The sequence below is a fragment of the Eschrichtius robustus genome, chromosome 3 (genome assembly GCF_028021215.1).
Source record: "Eschrichtius robustus isolate mEscRob2 chromosome 3, mEscRob2.pri, whole genome shotgun sequence".
NCBI lineage: Eukaryota > Metazoa > Chordata > Mammalia > Artiodactyla > Eschrichtiidae > Eschrichtius > Eschrichtius robustus.
Window position 1 is genome coordinate 13,682,124 of NC_090826.1, and position 21,357 is coordinate 13,703,480.

Below are 21,357 nucleotides of genomic sequence, written 5' to 3' on the forward strand. Positions count from 1 at the left end.
TGCAGGTTATAGCTTGTGCAAAGGCTTGAAAGGTGGATGGGCTCAGGGGAGCCTGAGGTTTGATTCTGGGGTGGAGAAGCCAATGGTGGCCTAGAATGGGTTCACAAATCACCCCCATCCTTTCCTTCCACAGGTGGCCCTACTTTGCCATACATCCTTGAGGAGCCGAATCTAGCAGACCTCTCCCACCTCTGCCTGCGCCATGGCTGCAAGAACCATCGTCATCGACCACGGGTCTGGCTTTCTGAAGGCTGGCTTGTCGGGGTTCAATGAGCCCCAGATGGTCTTCCCGAGCATCGTGAACTACACCCCTTGCAGGGAGAACCCCGGCCCCAGCTATGCCCGGCGGCGCGTGAGTCTAGGCATCGATATTTGCCATCCCGACACCTATAGCTACCCCGTCCACCGTGGCCGTGTCCTCAACTGGGAGGGTGTGGAGCACATCTGGTCACTTGTCCTAGAGAAACACAGGCTGGAGAACAAGGACTCGCCTGTGATGGTCACAGAATTTCCCCTGAGGGAGCGTGCGGACCGTCAGAAGACCCTGGAGGTAAGGTCTTCTCAGGGCTGCCCTCACCAGGGAGCAGGGAACAGCCTGGCACTTTGTGTTCAGACAGGAATGGGCATCAGGAACTCTGCTTTCTAAATAATTTGCCCCACGAATACTTACTGAGTCACTAGTGTGTGCCTGGCACTTGTGTTAGGCGAGAGGGGGCTCACAGAGGCTCCTCCAGCAGAAAGAGACACAGCAGGTAAAATGCTCTGTGAACAGGGTGCTACCAGGGGTGGGAGGGACACTGGACACTGGATACTCATGGATTCCATAAATGTTCACAGATCATATTCTGGCCCTCAAAGAGCTTATGTTCTGGGAGAAGACTTGACCAAGAATAAGTTAACAAATAAAAATTCCAGATAGTAATCAGTTCTAGAAACAAAATGAAATGAAATGAAATGGAGTGATAACTGACTGGGGGGAAGAAGGGGAGTCCCTTTGAAGAGGGAGGGAGGGCTTCTTTGAGGAGGTGATTTCTCCCAGTGAGGCTGGAGCTCAGCAAACTAGGGAGGGTGGCAAGAGGGAGACAGGAAGGTGAGGTTTTCAGGGGCTGGACCTCATAGGCCTGGTAGGCTATGGGATGTGGTTGGATTTACTCTAAATCAAGGGTTGGCAAACTATAGCCGGTGGGCCAAATGTGGCCCACCATCTGTCTTTATAAAGAAAGTTTTGTTGGAACATAGCCACGCCCACTCATTTACATATAGTCTATGGCTGTTTTCACACTGCAACAGCAGAGCTAAATAGTTGTACAGGAACTATAGCTTGTACAGCCTAAAATATTTACTGTTGTAGATTTGCTAGATAAAATACATGGTAGATTTGAAATTCAGATCAACAGCAAATAATGTTTTAGTATAAGTATGTCTCAAATACTGCATGGGATATACTGAAACATTATTTGTTGTCAATCTGAAATTCAGATTTAATTGGGCATCTTGTATTTTTATTTGCTACAACTGGCCTCCTGAGCCGTTTACGGAAAATGCTTCCCAACATCTGCTCTGAGTGAATAAGCAGCTCCTGGGGGGCTTTAAGTGGGGGTGGGGGAGTCATATTTGATTTTCTGTTTGAAAAAGAGGACGTTGGCTTCTATTCTATTTGGGGAATGGATGGTGAGGGGACAATATTCTGAGAGTGGGAATGGAGGGAGGTCCCTCCCACTGAGGGGAGAAGGTGGACCTGCCGGGGCCTGCAAAGGTGGGTAAGTGGCCAAAGGCTACAGAAGGGTGGGCTGTTACAGCCTTTCTGCATCTGTAGTGTCAGAAACTTGGGGATGCAGCACTTGTTTCTTCTCTCATCTCTTCTTTCTTCTGAATAAATCGTTCAGGCTGGAAATCTGGCCCTTGACCATGGCCGCCACTCGTGTCCCCACTGCTCACATAACCAGGCACCTCAGCGCCCTTTCTCACAGGCCGAGGTCTCTTCCCACCCCTCCACCAAAATGGTCCTCTGAAAGGCCATCATCAAGCAAGCTCCCAAGGGCCAATCTGGCTCTTTCTAATTCTCCAGAGCCCTTCCCTAATCCCCCAGCGTGAGCTCCAAGGGCCCAGCCAGTTCCTGGAGGACACGTCTGTGCCGACTTCAGCTTTGTGAGCAGACGTGTAGTGAGGTCTTGGGGAAAACAGAAATGGATCGGGGCACTTTGGGGAAAATTCCCTGAGTGTCCATCTTCTCCCTTCTTGCAGATTATGTTTGAGTTACTGGGTGTCCCGTCCATCCTCCTGGCTGACCAGCTGGAGATGTCCCTGTATGCCTCTGGCCTCCTGACCGGCGTGGTGGTAGATTCAGGCTACGGCCTGACCCGCGTGCAGCCTTTCCATCTGGGCTGCCCCTTACGGTCCAGTGCTAAGATGCTGGAATTTGCAGGCCAGGATCTGTCGGCCTATCTCTGCAAGAGCCTCTTTAAGGAAGATTACAGTCAACACAACCTGTTTCAGCTGGATACAGTGGCCGCCACTCAGATGACCAAGTGCTACGTGCCACAGAATCTGGGGGAGGCACTGGACTTTTGTCAGAGCCTGCCGAGAGGCTCCGATGAGCGTAACTCCTATCAGCTCCCGGATGGCACCCCTGTGGAGCTGACCCCCATGCAGCGGCTGGCTCCCGAGATGTTCTTCAGCCCCGAGGTGTTCGACCTGCAAGGGCCCAGCATCTCCCAGGCCGTCCTGGATTCCATCGAGACCTGCGAGGCCTCCATGCACCCGCTGCTCGTCTCCCACCTGATGGCCTGCGGGGGCAACACCCTCTATCCTGGCTTCACCAGTCGTCTGTACAAGCTGATCGCTGATCATTTCTCCTCCACCAAGGCCACCATGTGGGTGGGTTCCAACAGGAACTTTAGTGTCTGGCTAGGAGCGTCTGTAGTGGCTCATCTGTCGACTTACAAGTCTAAGTGGATGACCAAAGAGGAGTATGATGAGAGTTTCAAGCTGTGACGGGCTGGCTTGCTCCTGGAACCCAGCTCCCATCAGATGGGCATGGGTGGATTCATTTCAGCAAAAGGGGCTGGGCCGGGATGGGGTTAGCTGGCTTTGGAATTCAAAGGTCATGAGGGATTTTTTTTAGGTTCTAGGGTTTTATCTTGTTTCAGGAGTGGGACCCAACCCATGGGAGGACAGGGTGTCATCCCTGGAAACCTTCCAGGGGGGTGGTCTGTCACTGGGATGGGAGCGGCCAGCTGCCATCTCCATGCTTAATAGCTACTTATTTGTCCTGGCATCTCCCTTGGGTTGTCCCCTTCTTTTGGTTGAGTAGGTTTTAACTGGGGCAAGAGAGAATTATTTTTGAGTAGGGGGTAGGGAGGGTGGGGATGGGGAGAGTTGACATTTCTAGACCCATCCTCTCACTGGCTGGGGAGGAGTTGGTGCAGGTAGCCTGGAGTGCCCTTCCGGCCCTTGGGCCCCTGGCCAGGGTCTTGTTTTCTATATGCAAATAAACAACTTGTTTGAAAGTGCTGGCTTCTGTGATGGATGGGGGTAGGGTGGGCAGTCCCTTTGGAGGGACCCAGGGAATGTGAGTATGTGAGTGCCAGGGTGGGGCCAGCGAAGCCCCTGCGGACTTTGGAGACCTGTGAACAGTGGTTCCCACTGAGCAGAATGGATGAGGGCCTGGAGCATCCTTCTTCCATTGCCACGTTCTCCCCATTCATCCCGCACGTCCCAATACTCTGCTGAAGTTTGCAGTTCCTATTAGTGTAATATTTGTTCAGTAAATATTGGAGAACTGCTATGTGCCTGGTATTATGCTAGGCACTAGGTGAAAAAGATACATGAGGTTTCTGGTTTCAGGAGATTGTCATCTGCTGTGAGGGCTCAGGCGATAGACAGGCAGACCTGGGCAATGATGAGGGTTCAGTTCCAGATCACTGCAATAAAGCGAATATCACAAAAAAGAGAGCCCCATGAATTTTTTGGTTTCCCAGTGCATATAAAAGTTATGTTTACACTAGACTATAGGCTATTAAGTGTATAATAGCATTACATCTAAAAAAAGTACATGCCTTAATTTAAAAATACTTTATTGCTGAAAGATGCTCTCATCTGAGCCTTCAACACATTGTAGTAGTAACATCAAAGATCACAGATCACCATAACAAATATAATAATAATAATGAAGAAGTTTGAAAGATTGCGAGAATTGCCAAACTGTGATACAGAGACATGAAGTGAGCAAATGCTGTTGGAAAAGTGGCGCCTATAGACTTGCTCAACACAGGGTTGCCACAAATCAGTTTGAAAAAAAAAGAAAAAACACCAAAAAAACCCCCACAATTATTTGTGAAGCATAATAAAGTGGAGCACGAGAAAATGAGGTGTGCCTGTAGGGAAATCTATTTCAGATGATGATGAATAAAATGAATTAAATGTTACAAGGTCACATGATCTGAGTGGTGGAGGGATGCCTATTTTGGATGGGGTGGACCGAGATGGAGATTGCTGGCGACCATTGGTGACTGTGCCCCACTCCCTCCTCAGCACATTGTGAGGTCACGCTTCCCAGTGTCCTTGTAGTTAGGTAGGGCTGACCACACATAGGTTCTGGCTAGTTCAGTGGGTGCCTGATCCTTAAAATAGCCCCGTCAGCCTGTGGGATGCAGTGGATCTAATGGGGGAGGGGCAGAGTAGCAGGTGGAAGGAGGCAAACTGACTGAGGGAGCAGAGCCCGCTCCCCAACCTCACCCAGTCCCACCAACCTGCACTGCACTGGGACATGAGGAAGAATCTACTGTGTTCAGCCACTGGGCTTTGGGGATTGTTACAGCAGCTTTTTGCTTATTCTAATTAATACAGAGAAAGGAGTTCTAACTTACTATTTATTTAACAAATTTTTTTTTCTGGTAAGCGGCAGAAGTTGGGTTCAAATCCAGTCTGGGATGTCAACCACTTTGTTATACGGATGCTTCTGGAAGGGGCTTTTGGTTCCCTAATGTTTGGTTCCCATCTGTCCCTTAACATTAGGGAACCAAAAGTGTAGTGGGGTAGAGGATTGACGCCCAGGGAACCCTGATGTTCCAGGAATAGGAGGGAGGATTTGGAAACCAGAGTCAAGCTCACCTCGCCTTTGACACATGAACCATATTCTCTCAACCACATCCTTATCCCCGAAATTGAGCCATCAGTGGTCCCCAGGGGCAGAAGTGGGGCCTAGAATGCCCCAGAGATTTGGAGTCAGACTTGAGCCCTGTCAGTAACGAAGCTACCTTGGGCTTCTTCTGAGTCTTCTCTGAGTCTCAGGTGTACAATAGGGAGTAACACTTCCTCCTCTCAGAGGTTTGGGGTTGAGAATGAGCTAAAATAAAAGATAAGTCACTTTGAAAACTAGAAAGTTCATTGAAATAAGAGATATTACTTTAAATTTTATAATTTGATATTTCTCTCTTACTAATCAGGAGTATTAATAGCAACAGCAGCCGCTGTGCCTTGTCGGACATTGTGGTGAGTGCTTTACAAATGGAATTGCATTTAATCCTCACATGCACACTGTGAAATAAGTGATCTTTGTCCCCATTTACAGATAGGAAAACTGAAGCTTAGAGATGTTAAGCACCTGCTCAAGTTCACAATCATGCTCAAGCTAATAATAGATTGCCAAATTAGGAATGGATTCAGCATTCCTGGAAGAAAACTAGACTAAAAGTGGCTGAAACATATTGGGATTTTTTGTCTCAGGTAACAAGTAGGCAGTCCAGTGGAACAGTGGTATAGCTCCATCATCAAGGACCCTTCTTTTCCACTTTTAGTTTGTTGCCTCGTTTCACAAAATAGCTGCAGTAGCTCCTGGCATCACACCCACATTTCCTGCAGGAAAAGGCAGGTTGAAGGGAGTGTGCCGTGTATCTGTCTATGGGAAAGCCTCATCCAGCTGACTTCTGCTTATGTCTCATTACTTAGAAGTAGCTGAAAGAAACAGGAGGCAGATGGGCATTGTGGGTGAGTTAACCCACAGCATCTGTCCCTTGGCAGAGGAGGGATTTGAACCTAGGTTTATCCATACTAAGGCCCATGTTGTTATGCACAGTTCCAGACCACCTTCCCAGTTTTCTGGGCCTTGTTGGACCTCTTGGCCTGAGAGATGCAGATGTGTGATTTTTCCAGGCTTGAGTGAAAGCTGCTTTTGAGTTGCAATCAAGGTGTTGACATGCCAAACAGTAATCTTTGTGCTTCAAACCAGCTTATTTGTGTACTCTTGAGCCTTAAAAAGCAGAAGTGGGGAAACACAGAAATGAGTATGAGAGAAAAGAGGGAGCTGGAGAAGAGATGGGCAAGGGGTATTTTTTTTTTTTTCCTTATTTAGCTCCGGGCAACTGTCATCAGAACTCTTTTTCTCATTTTATTCCGAATGTAACATTTAACCTTTCTGTTCAAGCATCAAATCTGGCTGCCTGGTGTATAATTACGAACTTTTCTTCACTTTCTTACCCCTCCCCCACCTCGGAAGCTTTTAAAACTCCCTCGCTGGGTACCATCTCTCTCCTCCGACTTTCCAATTAAATTAAAAATAGTAGCTCCGTGGGGCTGTGCAGGGCCATCAACCTAACATGGAACTGCTGGCACGCCAGGCCTGGCAGGGCAGTGAGTGGTGCCCAGAAGATGCCTGTTGGCTCTGGCATGGTCTGGCAGCTACTCGGAGCTGGGGGAAGCTTATCCTCCACGAGGGGTCCGGGGCTGCCTGCCAGGGGCAACCAGGTACAGGGGGGTGGGAGGCAGGGTCTTGGCAGCTGGGGAAGGGGCTGGGTGGAGCTGGCAGAGGGGACAAAGGGAAGGCCCCCCAGGCGGGCCGTTCACAGCTGTGAGGATACAGTCCTGCCAGTTTCTATTGCCAGTTTCTGCTGGGGCTTGGCACCCTTGTATTTGGGTTTGGGTGGAGTTTGGATGCCCAAGTTTCCTGAGATAACCCTGATAGAAGCTTTAGGTTCTGCTGATACAGAGAACAAAGTCAGCGTTAACGCTGAGTACCCTCCTGGCTCTAGAAGAGACTTTCAGTGTTTCTCCCACCTCTGTGTCCCCTTTCCCTAGAGAGGCAGATGCTGAAATGGACAAAGGATCATACTCTGAAGCCAGACTGTGTGGATTATCATTCTTGCGGTGCTGCTTTCTAGCTCTGTTGCCTTGAAGGAAGTTACTTAACCTCCTGGGCCTCAGTTTTCCCATCTGTAAAATGGGCCCAATAAAGACACCTACCTCAGGGTGGTTTTGATGATTGCCAGATGGTTTTGATGAGTTAACCTATGTAAAACACTTAGCAAGTGCCAGACAAATAAGGATTAGCTATTATTACATCTGTAAACACCAGCCTCTCTTGATAAAGTCCTTAAGCAAAAAACCTGGCTTTTCTGTTTATTTTTACTTGATCACATGCAGGTAGGTGCTAGTGATACAAAACATCAAAAAGTGCTAACTTTGCAGGGGAAGGCATTGTAGGGTAATTTAGTGATGGGGCAGAATCACATTCTATACACAAAGGTATCACAGGGATGGAGAGTGGCTGGCTACAGGGAGAGGCAGTCAGCCAGAGGGGTCTTCTGTAGGAAGTGATGCCTGAGATGACTCTTGCCAGAGGAGTAGGACTTAGCACATGCTCTTCCTTTTGTTTGGAATGGTTGTCCCTGCTAGCAACCTGATGGCTGCTTTTGACGACCTGGTGTGGGGTTAAATAGATGGAACACTTAGAATGGCTGGAGAATGAGGGCAGTAGGGAGTCGGGAGAGATGAAGGTGGAGGTTGGTAGGGCCAGCTCTTGAAGGACATTGAGTGTCACACCAAGGAGTGAAGACGTCATTCTGAGGGTGATGGGGAGAACTGTCAGAATTGGAAGCAGTCATGACATCACTTGAAGAACTAGAGCTCTGGGTATAGCCTGGACAATGGTCCAGAGAAGATCTGACCAGAGCAATACTATAAACTATGAAAACGTGCATTCCATTAGACTCTAGGATAAACAGTTTTTATGTTGTCCAGGACCTTGCTTCTCTCTGAAGCTTTAGATTGGGAATTTGGTATTGGCAATACTTGGAGTTGTGGTGGGTTCGAGGGACCAACAGATCTTCCTGTCGGCAAGCAGATGTCTAGTTGTTGTCAATTTTGGAGCACATCATCCTGGATGACGGCAGGAGAGGCAGCCCCCAGTGTGGGGCTTGGGGAGAGTCATCTCCAAGGGGTGAGAGTGAGATGAATTCAGGTTGAGAGCAAGACATGCCCTGTCCCTGTTGGGACATCGGTGCTTGGCTCCATGTACTTTTTCAGCACTGCAAATCTCGGAACAGCTCCCTGGCTTTTCACTTCTTTCCAGCCTCATTCGTGATCTCCTCTTCCAAGAAGTCAACCCCTGCTGAGAAAGAAGGAACCGTGGCTGTCCTTTCCTAAGAGCTCTGATGTCAGAGTCAGACAGACTTGGGCTTGAATCTCTGATCCCCCCTTGGATGCTGTGTTGCCTGGGGCAAAGGAGAGTCCCTCTTTTTGGTTCTATTGCCTCAACTGTAAAGAGGTGATAATAGTATAATAGTACCTACCTCACAGGGCTGATATGGGGCTTTAAGTCATTTATTCATTCAACGAATACTTATTAGGCATCTACTCTGTGCTGAGCCCTTTTCTAGGCTCTGTTAGATTGAAGAATGTTTCTAAAGTGGCTTAGTACAGTGCCTGGGACATAGTAGGTGCTCATTAATGGTTAATTTTCTCCCTGAGTCACTCATCTGTAACAAAAAGGCCAGGATCAAAGGCTCTAAGAGCAACCAACTACATACAGGCATCGCAAAGCCCACGTACTGCTGGCAAACTTACCTTTTCATCCTGTCCTTTTGATGAACTTTTCCACTAAGGTGTTATGACCTTGATATACAACCACTCTCAGGGATCTTTGGAGTTTCAAAAATCAGAGTGTGAGAGGTGGGTCCAACTCTTTTCCTTAATTAAGGCAGAATTCATTGGAACTCTTTGCCTAAATTCAGGCCACGTCTCCTGAACCCCAGTTCTGTGGCTAACCCCTCAACTATTAGCTCCCTCCAGGGAGAGAGCGATGCTTAACCCAAGAACACTGGTGGGGTTGAAGACACAGATTCATTTTGAGTCTTACTGAACCCCAGTTGGGTGGTTGGTGCTGCCCAGGACACAGAGGACAGACCTGATCGCCACTGTCCAGGATTCCATGAGGGGTGGACAGGGGAGCCAGAGTCACCTCCTCTGTAACCCTGCACTGTAGAGGTCACCATCTTGAGACAGGACTCCAGGCCAGCAAACCAGGCTCCCGGAGGGCGTGAGGGAGCCCAGCGGCACTTCCTGCTGGAGACATTCGGCTGGGGGAGGGAGTTGGCCGTAATCCGTGTTTAATTTCTCTGGGGCCTCCACTATAAATTCCATAACTCCACCAGTCAAAACATGACTAATTCCTGGGACTGCAGCCCCCGCCTGGGAGTAGAAAGCCCTGAGCTGTTTTTGCTGCCTTTTATCACCACTAATAAAGGCTTGGCAGTCAGAATTTAGCTGCTGTGTGTGGTTTTCTTAGCGTGTGGGTTTCTCCCCCTCCCCCCACAGGGTCGCTATAGAATAAATGCTTGCTTGCTGGGCTGGTTTTCTACCAGCTTTGTAATATTCCCAGTCTGAAAAGCTGTGGGTTTGGGGGAAGTTTGCAAAGAAGAGGCCACAGTATTCAGGGTTAACTGGGCCTTTGATGATTCTGACAAGGGCAGGACACTGTGATTTATAGAGAAAAGAATGGGTGCATTGAAAGTAAATAGAGCAAAATTGCAGGTGTGATGTTTAACCTGCTGACTCATTCCCTCACCCAGCCAGCTTAACAGCCCTGTGAGAGTGGGCTGTGCAGGCAATGCCACTTCGCCCCTACTAGACCCTGCTAGCGGTGCTACCCTGGGCAGGTTACTTAACCTTCCTGAGCCTCAATTTCCTTATCTGTAAAATGGTTCTGATGAGTCATCAACCCTGTCTGTACTATAGGGTTTTATGTGAGTATGCACTTAGCGAAGTGCCTGGCCCATCAGAAGGAGGCCAAGCAAGCAAGTCTGGGGGAAAAAATCCCCTATGGTCCGTGCCATTTTATCTAACACCTTAGTCATTACATATTCATTAAAAATGTTCCCCGAGGGCCTTGCTAAGGTATTAGTTTGTAACCTTTGCAATAAGCAACCAACTTGGCTTTCACCTCTAAAATTAGAACCTGTTTCTAACCTGCCTGGCCCCCTACCTGGAGTTAAGGTGGTCTCATTGAAGGTAGGAAATGGTCGATTGGTGGAGCCTTAGCTGCAGGGAATCAGTGGGGGTGTGTGGCTGGAGGGGTGCGTGTTGAGGGCTGGCCCTGCCTCAGAAGAGAGGGGTGGGACAGTGGGGCCAGGGGCCAATGATGTTGAGATGATGAGTCTGGGTGGTGAGCCCTGGGAGGGGCCTTCCAGTGAGTAAGAGCCAATCAGCAAGGAGCTGTAAGGGCTAAAAGAGCAGTTAGAGAGACCTGAGGTTCAGCCCTGGTACTGTCATTTTCTATGGGTGTTAAAACTGCATTCCAGCTCGGCTGGGACTTGAACCCAGCCAAAACTCAGATTGGGACTTGAACCCATGGTCCCTGACTTAGGAGGGGACTTGAACCCACAGTCTTTTAATTGAAACCACTCACCTGATGTCAGGACTTAGAAGCTCAGGTTCTTTTGTTTCGTCACAGAAAGAATTCAGCGTGAGGCAAAGCAATAGGTAAAGGGTGACTTTATTAGCATAGGACGCTTGTGAGAGATTCAAGTGGGCAGGCAAGGGAGTGCAGCCCCAAGAACGAAGAGGGATACGTTTTTATAATCAAAGAAAAAGTGGGGAGGGGAGAAGACCACCTTCTTCCTCATTCTTGGGCAGATGTCAAGGCTTACATCATTAGTTCCTTCTTTGACCCTATATGTCTAACCGGGACTGTCATGGCTATTTAAATCATATGTATATTAGCAGAAGGGTGGTGATATATACTAAAATATGATAATTCATCTCAGGTTTTGGTATGATGTCCCCTTTCACCTAGTTGTTTCCCCTTTCACCTATATTTCTGTCTAGGCTACATGCAGAAATGCTATTCTTCAAGGACAATTAACTCCCTGACTTCATGTAACAAGATTCAGACTCCATAGCTATTGTCCTGTGTTTTAACTATCAGGGTTTGTGGCTTGAGTGTGCCTGGTGCTTGAATGCACCTGGTCTTCCTTTTAGGTAGTGTAGCTTGTTGCTAGGTTACTGGACTCTTTTTCTTGAGTGGTCATTAGTTTACAACAGTCTCCCAGACTCCCTTAAAATTCCCTTTCTGTCTTTATCCCCTAGTGGGATTTATAACTAACTATTTAATTATCCTACTCTATTCCTATGAGTGTGACCTTGGGCTGAACTTCACACTCCTCATCTGTAAAATGGGGATTATAATAGTACCTACCTCATGGTGTATAGAGGGTTATGTGAGCTACTGCAAGCAAAATGCTTAGCACGGTGCTTGGCATATAGTAAATGTGCAATGAATGTTGGTTGCTCTTGTTGTCGTCGTGATTGTGATGGTGATAGTTATTATTACACTTCTTTGTAGCTGCTCTAATGGGGGGTGCTCATTGGCATTAACAGCCACCGTTGTTGTTCTGGGGTTATTGGCCATGCCATGGGGCTGTGAGTTTGCTTTCCAGGTGTGGATGGACCCCTTAGGAAGGCTGACTCCCTCAAGACTTGCCTAGCACATCTTAGACGAGCCTCAGCAGAGCTGGCCTTGCACCCACCTGCCCTGAGGTGGTTAACAGTTTTAATGTGAAAAGCCTCTTTTCTTCTAGCTTCTGGGGATTAGAGTGAAGAAAGAGAATGCCAGTGTCAACCAAGGGCGCCTCTAAGCAAAACTGTTGACCTGGTGGCCAAGACCTTGAAAGTCAGATTCACCTTGGATAAGCTGGATTAGCAGTAAATAATCTTGCTGTTGTCTCTGCCTCCAAAATATGTCCAGAAACAGCCACTTCTCACCCACTCTAAAGCAACCACGGCAGGCCATCCTCTCTCACCTGGGTTTCAGCGAGGAACTCCCACCTGCCTGAGTGCTTCCAGCTTTGCCCTCCAGGCAGGTTATTCTCCACGCACATGGTGGCCGAGGTGAGCCTGTTAAAGATGATGTCACATCACACTCTACTTGGAAAGGCCTCCCTGCTTAAAAGCTCGCCATTGGCTCGCATCTCACTCAGAGTAATAGCCAAAGTTCCCGCTGTGTCCTACAAGCCCAGCTGGGTGTGGCTCCTGCTACACTCTGACCTCTCCTCCTCTCCCTCCCTCCCTGCCCTCCACCCCCACTGGCCTCCCCAGTGGCCCTCGATCTTGCCAGGTGTGCTCTGACCCAGGCCTTTGCCCTTGCTGTTCCCTCTGCCTGGAGCGTCTCCCCAGACATCTGCTAGCTCATTCTCTTTCTTCTTGACTACCTTACTAAAGAGGACTTCCCTGACCACCACACCCCACCTGAAAAAGTAGCAGCCTCCACACCCCCTCTCTTTCCTGTCCCTGCTTTATTTTTTAAAATATAAATTTGTCTCTCTACTAGAATGTAAGCTGCATGAAGGCAGGACTTCATATTTTGTTCACTGCTGTATTCCAGGTGCCTAGAACAGTGCCAGCACATAGTACCTACTCAATAAATGTTCGTTGAGTGAATGAAAGATCGGATCATCCTTCCTTGAGAGTAGGTCTATAATCTACACAGAGAATGGGCAACCAGCTCTTCCTTCTCCCCTGAGGACCAAGCAAATTATGTGGCTCCAAATACCAGCAGGATGGATTTAGATGAGCTGGTCACAGAATTTTCTGGCATTGAGTTAAATATTGGCATGGTCTTGTGGGTACGTTTATTGAACTGACTTTTGAAGACGTTTGAAAGCCTCTCACCTGCAGGATTATGTATTTAGGTAGCTCCCTCATAGCCCTTTCCATCCTGGGGAGAGATGGGTCTGATTATAGAGATAAAGAAGAAACCCAGAGAGGTGACAGGATACACTCAAGGTTGCCCACTTATTAGTAGCAGAACAAGGTCCAAATTGGGTCATCTTCTTTAACCACCCTCATTTCCATTTATTGAGCACCTGCTATGTCTTAGGCCCTGAAGATTCACAGATGAATGGCTCCTGTCCATGAGGGGCTCACTGTATAGACCCTCGGTCTCACCATCTGAGCTTGCCATCCCCCATCTCATCGTCAAAGGCTCTGTCAACCTTCCTCCCCAATGCTGGAATGTTCCAGGCACATCCTCCAACTAAATACTCTCACTGCCTTCCCCCACCTCTCCGCCCCCATGCCCTCTGCTGGTCCTTCCCTCTCCCTTCCTCTTCAGTCTGGCTTAAAACACCATCCCCTGCCCAGCTCAATCTGTGCCCCCGCCCTTGCAGGCAATGAGTGGGGGGCAACGCCTTTATTTCTCAGATATTCATAGGAGGCTGAATGTTATATCTCTCAACTTGACTGTGGCTACTGGAGTCCAGGAAACCTATCTCACAGTCCTGGGGCAATAGCATAGCTGAGTGGAGAGATCTGAGGCTGTGTCGTTAGGTGGGAGACCCAGGTTCCAAGTCTGGGTTTGCTGTGAGCCTCAGCATTCTCACTTATAAATGAGGATGAGAAAATACCTTGTCATTATTGGGAGGATAGAATGAGTCATAGCAGGCGAGGTGCCCATCACAGCACCTGGCCCGTTGAAAATATGCAGTGCAAAGCTTGTAGGGTGGTGGTTAAAGGCGTGTTTCCTGGAGCCCGAAGGCCTGGGTTCAAATCCTGGCTCTGTTGCTCTCCAGCGCTTTGACCTTGGAGAAGTCACTTGACCTTTCTCTGCCTCATTGGCAGACTGGAGTGAATGTCTGCCTGGGAGGCACTGAGAGCCTATGGGAAGGCCACAGCACAGGCGCCTTCTTGGAATCAACCCACTGACTGCTTAAGAAAAAGACTGGAATCTTGTAGAAGAAAATAGGAGCAGCAAAGTCTCTTTCAGCTCCCCGCTTTACAGATGGGGAAACTGAGGCCCAGGGAGGCAGAGCAGAGACGCTGACTCCCAGGCCTGCCCTCTCTCCCCAGTCCTGCTGTTGCTGTGTCTCTTCCACCCTCCCAGGGCTGGAGGCTCAGTGGGGACTTTGTGGCAGCATCCTGCCCTCCCCTCCGTGTGACACCTCAAAGGGGGTGTCCGTGGGGGCCCTGGAGCTGACGCGCCACTCTGATCCCCACTCGAGAGACTCAGACTCAGTTCCACGACACCTGCTTCATTCCCCGCAAATGAGAAAAAATGCCTCGGATACGCCTTGTGTCGCAGCCACCCGTAATCTGCAAACCCTGTAATTCTCTGAAAGAGAGAAAAGGAAAAAAAATGCCAACGCAGTCTGCCCGACTCCTGGGCCAAGATTTAGTGATGGGAACTGTAGCGAGGTCTCGCATTACTGAGCCTTCATTACTTTTACAAAATATGTTCCGGTGGGTTCACCCGCAGCTGTAAAGCACTGTCGTAAATAATTAAACTCCACTTGTCAAGGGGGCCGAGGGGGGTTGGAGAAACCGTGACACTCTGCAAGGAGCACTGGGCTGGGAGACAGGAGTTCTGGGACCCATCGGGGCTGTCGGAGCCTTGTGACCTTGAACCAACAGCTTCCTCTTTCTGGGCCTCGGCTTCCCTAAGTGCAGATGAGGAGGTTGGAACAGGTGGTCTCCAAAGCCCCTGCCGGCTCTGACAGTCAGCGATGCTCTGCTCCAGTGAGCACGCATTTTTGGGAGGACGGTTCCAGGCCCCCCCAAACTACTTCCTTCTATGCATCCTTCTATTTATCCAAGTTCCAGGCACCCTGTCAGACCCTTGGAAAGCAGGTGGTCACGGCACAGGTGGTCTCAGTTCTTTAGAATCTCGCAGTCCAGCAGAGAAAGCCACCGGGAAACTGATCACCACACTAGGGAAGCCCAGAGCCCCGTGGAGGCGCAGGGGAGAACCCAGGAAGGCTTCCTGGAGGAGGTGCTGTTGGGCTCAGCCTGAGAGAATAGGTTGGAGTTAGACAAAGGAGGGCATTCGGGGAAGGGAATGGCCTGTGCAGAGGTGCAGAGGACAGCCCAGGAGTTAGAAGCCTGGCTGGCTGTTCTGTCAAGGGCAAAGCTGGCCCAGGAGGGTTGGCGGGTGATAGGAGCCCATCTGGGGGTCTTGAATGTCTGGCTGAGGAGTGTGCTTTATCGCAAAGGTAGTGGAGCTTCCACAGGTCTGTGCCTCCACCTCGGCAAAGCCGGCTTAGAGTTTAGGTACCTTCACCCCCTGCCCCAACTCTGTCCCTTGTTTATTCCTTCATTTGAATTGGTGGAGTGTATTAGTTTGCTCAGGCTGCATGACAAAATACCACAGCCTGGGGGGGCTTAAACAACAGACGTTTATTCCCTCACAGGTTCTGGAGGCTGGGAGTCCCAGATTGGGTGCCAGCAGGGCTGGTGTCCTCTGAGGCTTCTCCCTGGCTTGCAGGTGGCACCTTCTCTGTGTCTCACACTGTCTCGCCTCTGCACATGCCCCTAGTGTCTCTCTGTGTCCTGATCTCCTCTTCAAATAAGGACGCCAGTTCGACTGGATTGAGGATTAAATGACCTCATTTAACCGAATTACCCCCACCTGCAGCTCCTTTGGCTGATCCGTGGGATTCTCGCCATCCTCCACCTCCTTCATGGTCTCTGACTCCTTCGTGCTGAGGCCTCCTTGCCCCTCCAGGGACCTTTCTGATCAGCCCCCTCCCCCCACCATGACCCACATCTTTGGTCTCTGGGAGACACTGTGCCTAACCAACACCAGGCTTTAGGTGTCCCCTCCCCTCCCCCACATTATCATCCTAACTTTTCCTGAGTCACCGTCATTGTAGTGCCCCCGCTGCCCAGGCACGTAAGGGTCTCATATCTAACTCTCCAAGTGGTCTTGCTGAAGACCCCCCTCCCCGGGCTTCAGGGAAGTGCTGGCAGCCCAACTTCTCTTGGTAGGGGGGAACTCTCAGAACTCCAACAACTCTGCCCAAACGCCCCTCCTCATCTCCAGCCCCCTCCTGGCCTTTCCAACATCTTCTAAGCTGGAGGTGGGAGTGCAGGGTGGCAGGGCCAGCTCTCACCACATCCTTTGAAATCCCGCTTGGGTGGCTCATGCCTAATCTCAGAACACAGGTGTGCTTGGCATCTATTGTGTATTGTTTTTGAACCTTATCCGAAAGGGAGACCCAAATAGTTCCATTTTAACATCCAGTTGCCTTCAAACATACCTCAAGTGTTCCCACCCCAGGACCTTTGCACGTGCTGTTTCCACTTCCTCTGCCTAAATCTCCTGTCCCCGATCCCTGCATGGCTGAGGCCTCATATAATGACCTCAAATATTTCCCCTTGTCATGCATGTCCTCCTCCCCAACTGGTCACGCTATCATATCACCCTGCTCTTTTTACCCCTAAAGAGTACTTATCAGGCCCTGAAATGATTAATTTGTTTGCTTGCTTATTGTCTGTCTCCATGCCACATCCCCTTCCTCCACTGACCTTATAGCACATTAACTCTATGGGACTTGGTCGGTTTTGTTCACTGTAACCGCAGCATTGACAGTGGTGCCTGGCCCAAAGCTGATACTCAGTAAGAATATGTTTGGGTGATCTTTCCACTCTGATCAGTCAGTGCAAGGGGTCCACAGTCTAGCCTGTAGTATTTGATCAAGACATCGGGACATCTCAAAGGGTCCAGGTAACAGGGACTGCAGAGCTCTGTCCATCTGTTTGATGCAGGTGGCAAAGGCAAGTCACTGGTCAGAGTGGCATGAACCAGGTTGTCCCGCTATCCCTGGGTCCTCTTCTACACTGGATGAGTCAGGAGCTGGAACACAGATGCTCACACCCCAAGCAGGAACTCAAGGGCCAGGGGAGGTGAGTGTGAATATTGAAACAGGAAGAAGCAGGGAGGTGAGGTGTCAATGAGCTGCTGACCACCTCCCTGCCCAGGTGGAGGCCATGCAGGGTCCCTGAGGTTGCCCAGGAGTGAGAGGAGGCCCAGCTGTGAGCGGGGTTGGTCTCGGGGTGGGGAAAGTGGAGCTTCACCCAGGGGAGGACCAGCCATCCCAGTAGGCTGCACTATGGGAGAGAATGATCGGACTAGCGATGGAGGCAGGTGGTGCAGACAGCCCCTGAGGCAGGTGGGCAGCCGGGCAGAGGAAGCCAGTCTAGCCAAGGGAGAAGGAGTTGGAGACTCACTTCCTCAGGGGCTAGGGCCCTGGTCTCAGCTTCTCTTGGCTGGCGTGGCTTCAACCCGTGTGGAGGAGAGTGGCCTAGTGGCCCGGGACAGAGTACCCAGCCTGGAGCTCACAGACATTTCCCTTTGTCCTAATCTTTTTAAAAATTTTTGGTCGCACCACACGCGGCCTGTGGGCTCTTAGTTCCCCGACCAGGGATCGAATCCGTAGCCCCTGCAGTGGAAGTGTGGATTCTTAACCACTGGACGGCCAGGGAAGTCCCTGTCCTAATCTTAATGAGATCAGAATTTTAAATGAGGCCATTTACCTGGTGGGCAACGGGGCAGCTGAGCACCTACTGTGTGCTCACTGCTGCGCTAGCCACCACCTGGCAGGGAGGTGAGGCGGGTGCATGTGTATATACCTCCCTGGGGTTGTGAGCAGACACTCCCCAGAACATTGCAGCCCTCACCCGGGTTGGGCCCAATGTGCCTGGGAGTCGGTTTTCCAGGAAGGGTGGGGGCTGATGGACCAGCCCAGCTTCCTCGCCCACCCCTTGGGGGTGGCAGCCCTGAGCTGTGCTCCGTGCAGTCTCTCCGAGGGTCCCTTGGGTCCATCGTGGTAAGTGCTCAGTGCTCACCTTCATGGCCTCCCTCGCCCACTCCCCTCCCTTCCAACTCCCTTGCTGGGCACATGGTGTCCTGGGGCCACCTCCTTCATAATTGACCACCCAAATCCTTGTCTGCTTTGGGGAGGAACCCCAAGCAAGAAAGGTGGTTGGGAGAATAGAAGAGGATGGAGTGTGTGGTTTTTATTATGGAGAAAGACAAGTTCAGAGAGGTTAAGCAGCTTCCCCCATGTCGCCCAGCTAGGAAGGGAGGAGCCAGGCTCAGAACCCAGCGCTATTTTGGTCCACGAGGCCCAGATGGTAATGTGGAGAGAAGAAAGAGGAGCTGGGTTTCTGGAGTCAAAGCCTTGCTAAACTCTTGTTTATAGGGCAGCAAAAGGTCCTTGGGCTTGGCTTCCAGAAGATTCTGCAAGGGGCAGAATTTAAAAGAAATGTTGCTGACCCCAAATCCAGGGCTGGAGGACCCCACAGGGCAGGGGCCGAGGGGCTAACACTGTGTACATTAAAATGAGGAGAGTCCAAGAGACGAGGTGTCTAGCCAGGTCCAAGTGCAGTGGGCCCTGGCAGCTGTGGGGTCAGAGTGGGAGGGCCGCCCAGCAGGAGCCCTGCAGGTGGGGATGCGGAATTAAAAACCAAATTGGAGCGAAGAGGATGAGTAGAGCCGAGCCCCAGCCCTCCCCAGCACAGATGGTGCAATTAGAAGATTGGACAGATTCTCTGCAGAAAGTGATGCCACTTGAGGAAAGGAAACAGTTCTGTGGGGGGTCTTTTCTCTATTTTAAAAGCAGCCGGCAGTGTATAATTCCTTCAAGTAAAGAGTATATTTAAGTGCTTAGGGTGGGGATGCAGCCGCCGTACTTGCTTCTATGTGGAAATTAGGAAGATGCTGGGCCCTTGTATCTGGAGCTCCTGCTGGGGGCGGTAGGCGGGGGGGGGCTCAGCCCAAGCTGGGGGTGGCGGGGGCAGATGGCATCCCCTATATTGTCTTCTGAGGCAGCATGGGGTCCGCCCCTTGCCCTCCTCTGAGATGGATGTGCCTGACCCCAAAGACCGGGTCAGGGTAGAGGGTTCAGGGCCATGTGTTCCACTGACCCCCAGCAGGGGACACTCTCCCCAGGTCTCCTCAGGGCTCAGCCTCCCCTCACTGCCCCTGTGTCCACAGGAAAGAGCAGGATCTTCAGGCATTTGTGGAACTCCAGGAGGGCAGGGGCCCCATCTGGCTTGTGCATGAGGTATACAGCAGGTGCTCAATAAATGTGCATTGACTGAATACGACTAGGAGAAGAGGGGTAGTAAGGGCTTCATTGCCTTTTGGGGGGCATGCTACTGAAACGTTTGGATCCCTGGTTTGGTTCCTTTGTATGTGGAAGGGAGAGAAGAACGCCTACGTGAGGGATTTCTAAGGAGATTCTTGGAAGTGGTACCTTAGAGCAGGGCCAGGCCTTGGCACGTAGTAGATGTTTAGGAGATGCCACGTCCTGTGTCCCCTTGATTCTCTCAGCCCTGCTTCCACCAGGTGGCCTCTGGGTCAGGGTGGGAGTGGGCCACATTCTGGGCCTAGGGGACCATGGGGAGTCATTAGTTCTCCCTCTATGAGCCAGCCCCCCACCCTGCACCCTACACCCCCAATTCCCTCCCCGGGTCCAGATGCTGCCTGCAGGTGGAGGAGGCAAGAGGAGACAGGAGGCCGACTGCAGAGGAGCCCCACCCTTCAAACCTGCTCTCTGCTTTGAAAGGAGCAGGGTCCAGGTTCTCTGCAAGGGCAGGGATGTGGTGAGAGGCCCTGGGGACCTCTCCACCCTGGTCCCTTTCAAGGGTGCAAATCCACCATTCCCTTCCAGAGCATGGGATGGACAGGTGGGGAGAGAATGCCAGGGAAGCTGGCTGTGGTTGTGTGTATGTGTGTGTGTGTGTGTGTGTGTGTTACAGTGCCCTTCTCTGTGTCTCTGTGTCGGATGCCATGTCTCTCTCTGGGTATCTAAGGACAATGTCCCTCTCTGCTCGTATGCCCCCCACCCCCATATCTGGATGTATGTGCGTGCACACACAGGGACAATGGGCTGTCTCAGAAACAAGCCCTCGGCCCAGCCCCCTTTATCCCTCCAAACTCCAGCCAGACCAGCCCCCTAGAGGCATGGCTCTGCTGACCTCCCCAGATCAGGCAGCCCCGGGTTGAGTGGACCCACGTCATCCAACTGTCCCTTTGCTGAATCCCTTCCTCAGCCCTCTCCTGGCCCCCAGTTTAAGGCCTGTCCCATAGCCAGCCTGGGCAGGCTGGGTTGGGTCTGTGGGGTGGGAGGGCGTGGTCTGTCTAGGAATGGGGGTCCCAAGAGGCCTGGAAACCAGCTTATCTGGGGGCTCTTTAGGCCACTGTTGGTCTCCAATGACAAATGGTCTCCCCAAGGGCCTGGAAAATGTGGAGCGCTTTCCACCCCAGCCAGGGCCCTGGCACATGCGATAGACAGCCGGGGATGAATGGTGAGCGGCTCTTGACAGCAGAGGCAACTGTGCTGGGTGGGTGGGCAGGCTTGCGACGGGGTGCTGCTTTGCCTCCTTATGGAATGTTCCAGGCTCACAGATCTCCCTCTACCAGGGACTCCTGGACTCAGATGAAATGCTAGATGCTTGACTGAGGAAGCGTGGGGACATTTCTGGCACAGGCAGGTCCACATTCAAGTTCTGTCTTTGCCCCTGTGAACATAATAAAGTCCCTTATTGGGTCTGGGCTTCAGTTTCTCAACCTGTATACTGGGGCCGTTGGACCAGATGTCTTCCAAGGGCTCTTCAGCTCAGGTAAGAGGGACCATAGGACTCCTTGGACCATGTTCTACCTCTCAGGCATTAGGCAGGGGATTTTGATGAAGGACAGTGGTTTCCCTGTGAGCATGGAAGTTCCGTGAAGTGGGGTTTATCTCGTTCACTGCTGTAGCTCCTGGCACTCAATAGGTATTCCATGGATTTTTGTGGAATTTAGGGTTCCACAAGGGCAGGGATTTGTGTCTGTTTTATTTACTGCTATGTCCACGGTAGATTCCCAACCGGTGTTCTGGAAAGAATGAATTACTGCTCCTGGGATGTCTTTGGAGTTGAGAGGTCCAGGTGGAGTTCCGATATTTATCTCCTTCCTTTACTCCAAGAAATTGGACTGAACCCCTGGCCTGAGTCTACAGCCCTTCTTCTGGTTCCCACGGTGCCCTCCTCCTACCTTCTCTGCCTAGCCAAGTCTGGCTGGTCCTCTGAGGTCGGCTCTGGCCTAGCTCCCCCAGGAGGCCCCTACTCCCAGCCAGCCCCCCCTGCTCAGCCTGCCCCTCCCCATCCTCAGGCTCCTGCAGCGGGTGGGAGGCCGTGGGAAGCACTGTTGGATTAAGGGTTGGAATAAGGGTTGGAATGACTGCTCCAGACTCAGCTTCCCGGGTAGACCAAGGGACCCAGGAAGGCCAAGTTGAAAGGGCTCTCAGAGATATAGTCCAACCTCCC

General features: G+C 51.0%; 1 protein-coding gene across 1 annotated transcript; it reads left to right on the top strand.

Annotated features, from left to right (window-relative positions):
* Positions 1 to 202: 202 nt before the first annotated feature.
* ACTL8 (actin like 8) lies at positions 203 to 2,994 on the top strand. The gene is made up of 2 exons (XM_068537740.1): positions 203 to 550; positions 2,245 to 2,994. The coding sequence occupies exons 1-2, from the start codon at positions 203 to 205 to the stop codon at positions 2,992 to 2,994; spliced, it is 1,098 nt and encodes a 365-aa protein (XP_068393841.1).
* The last annotated feature ends 18,363 nt before the right edge of the window (positions 2,995 to 21,357 follow it).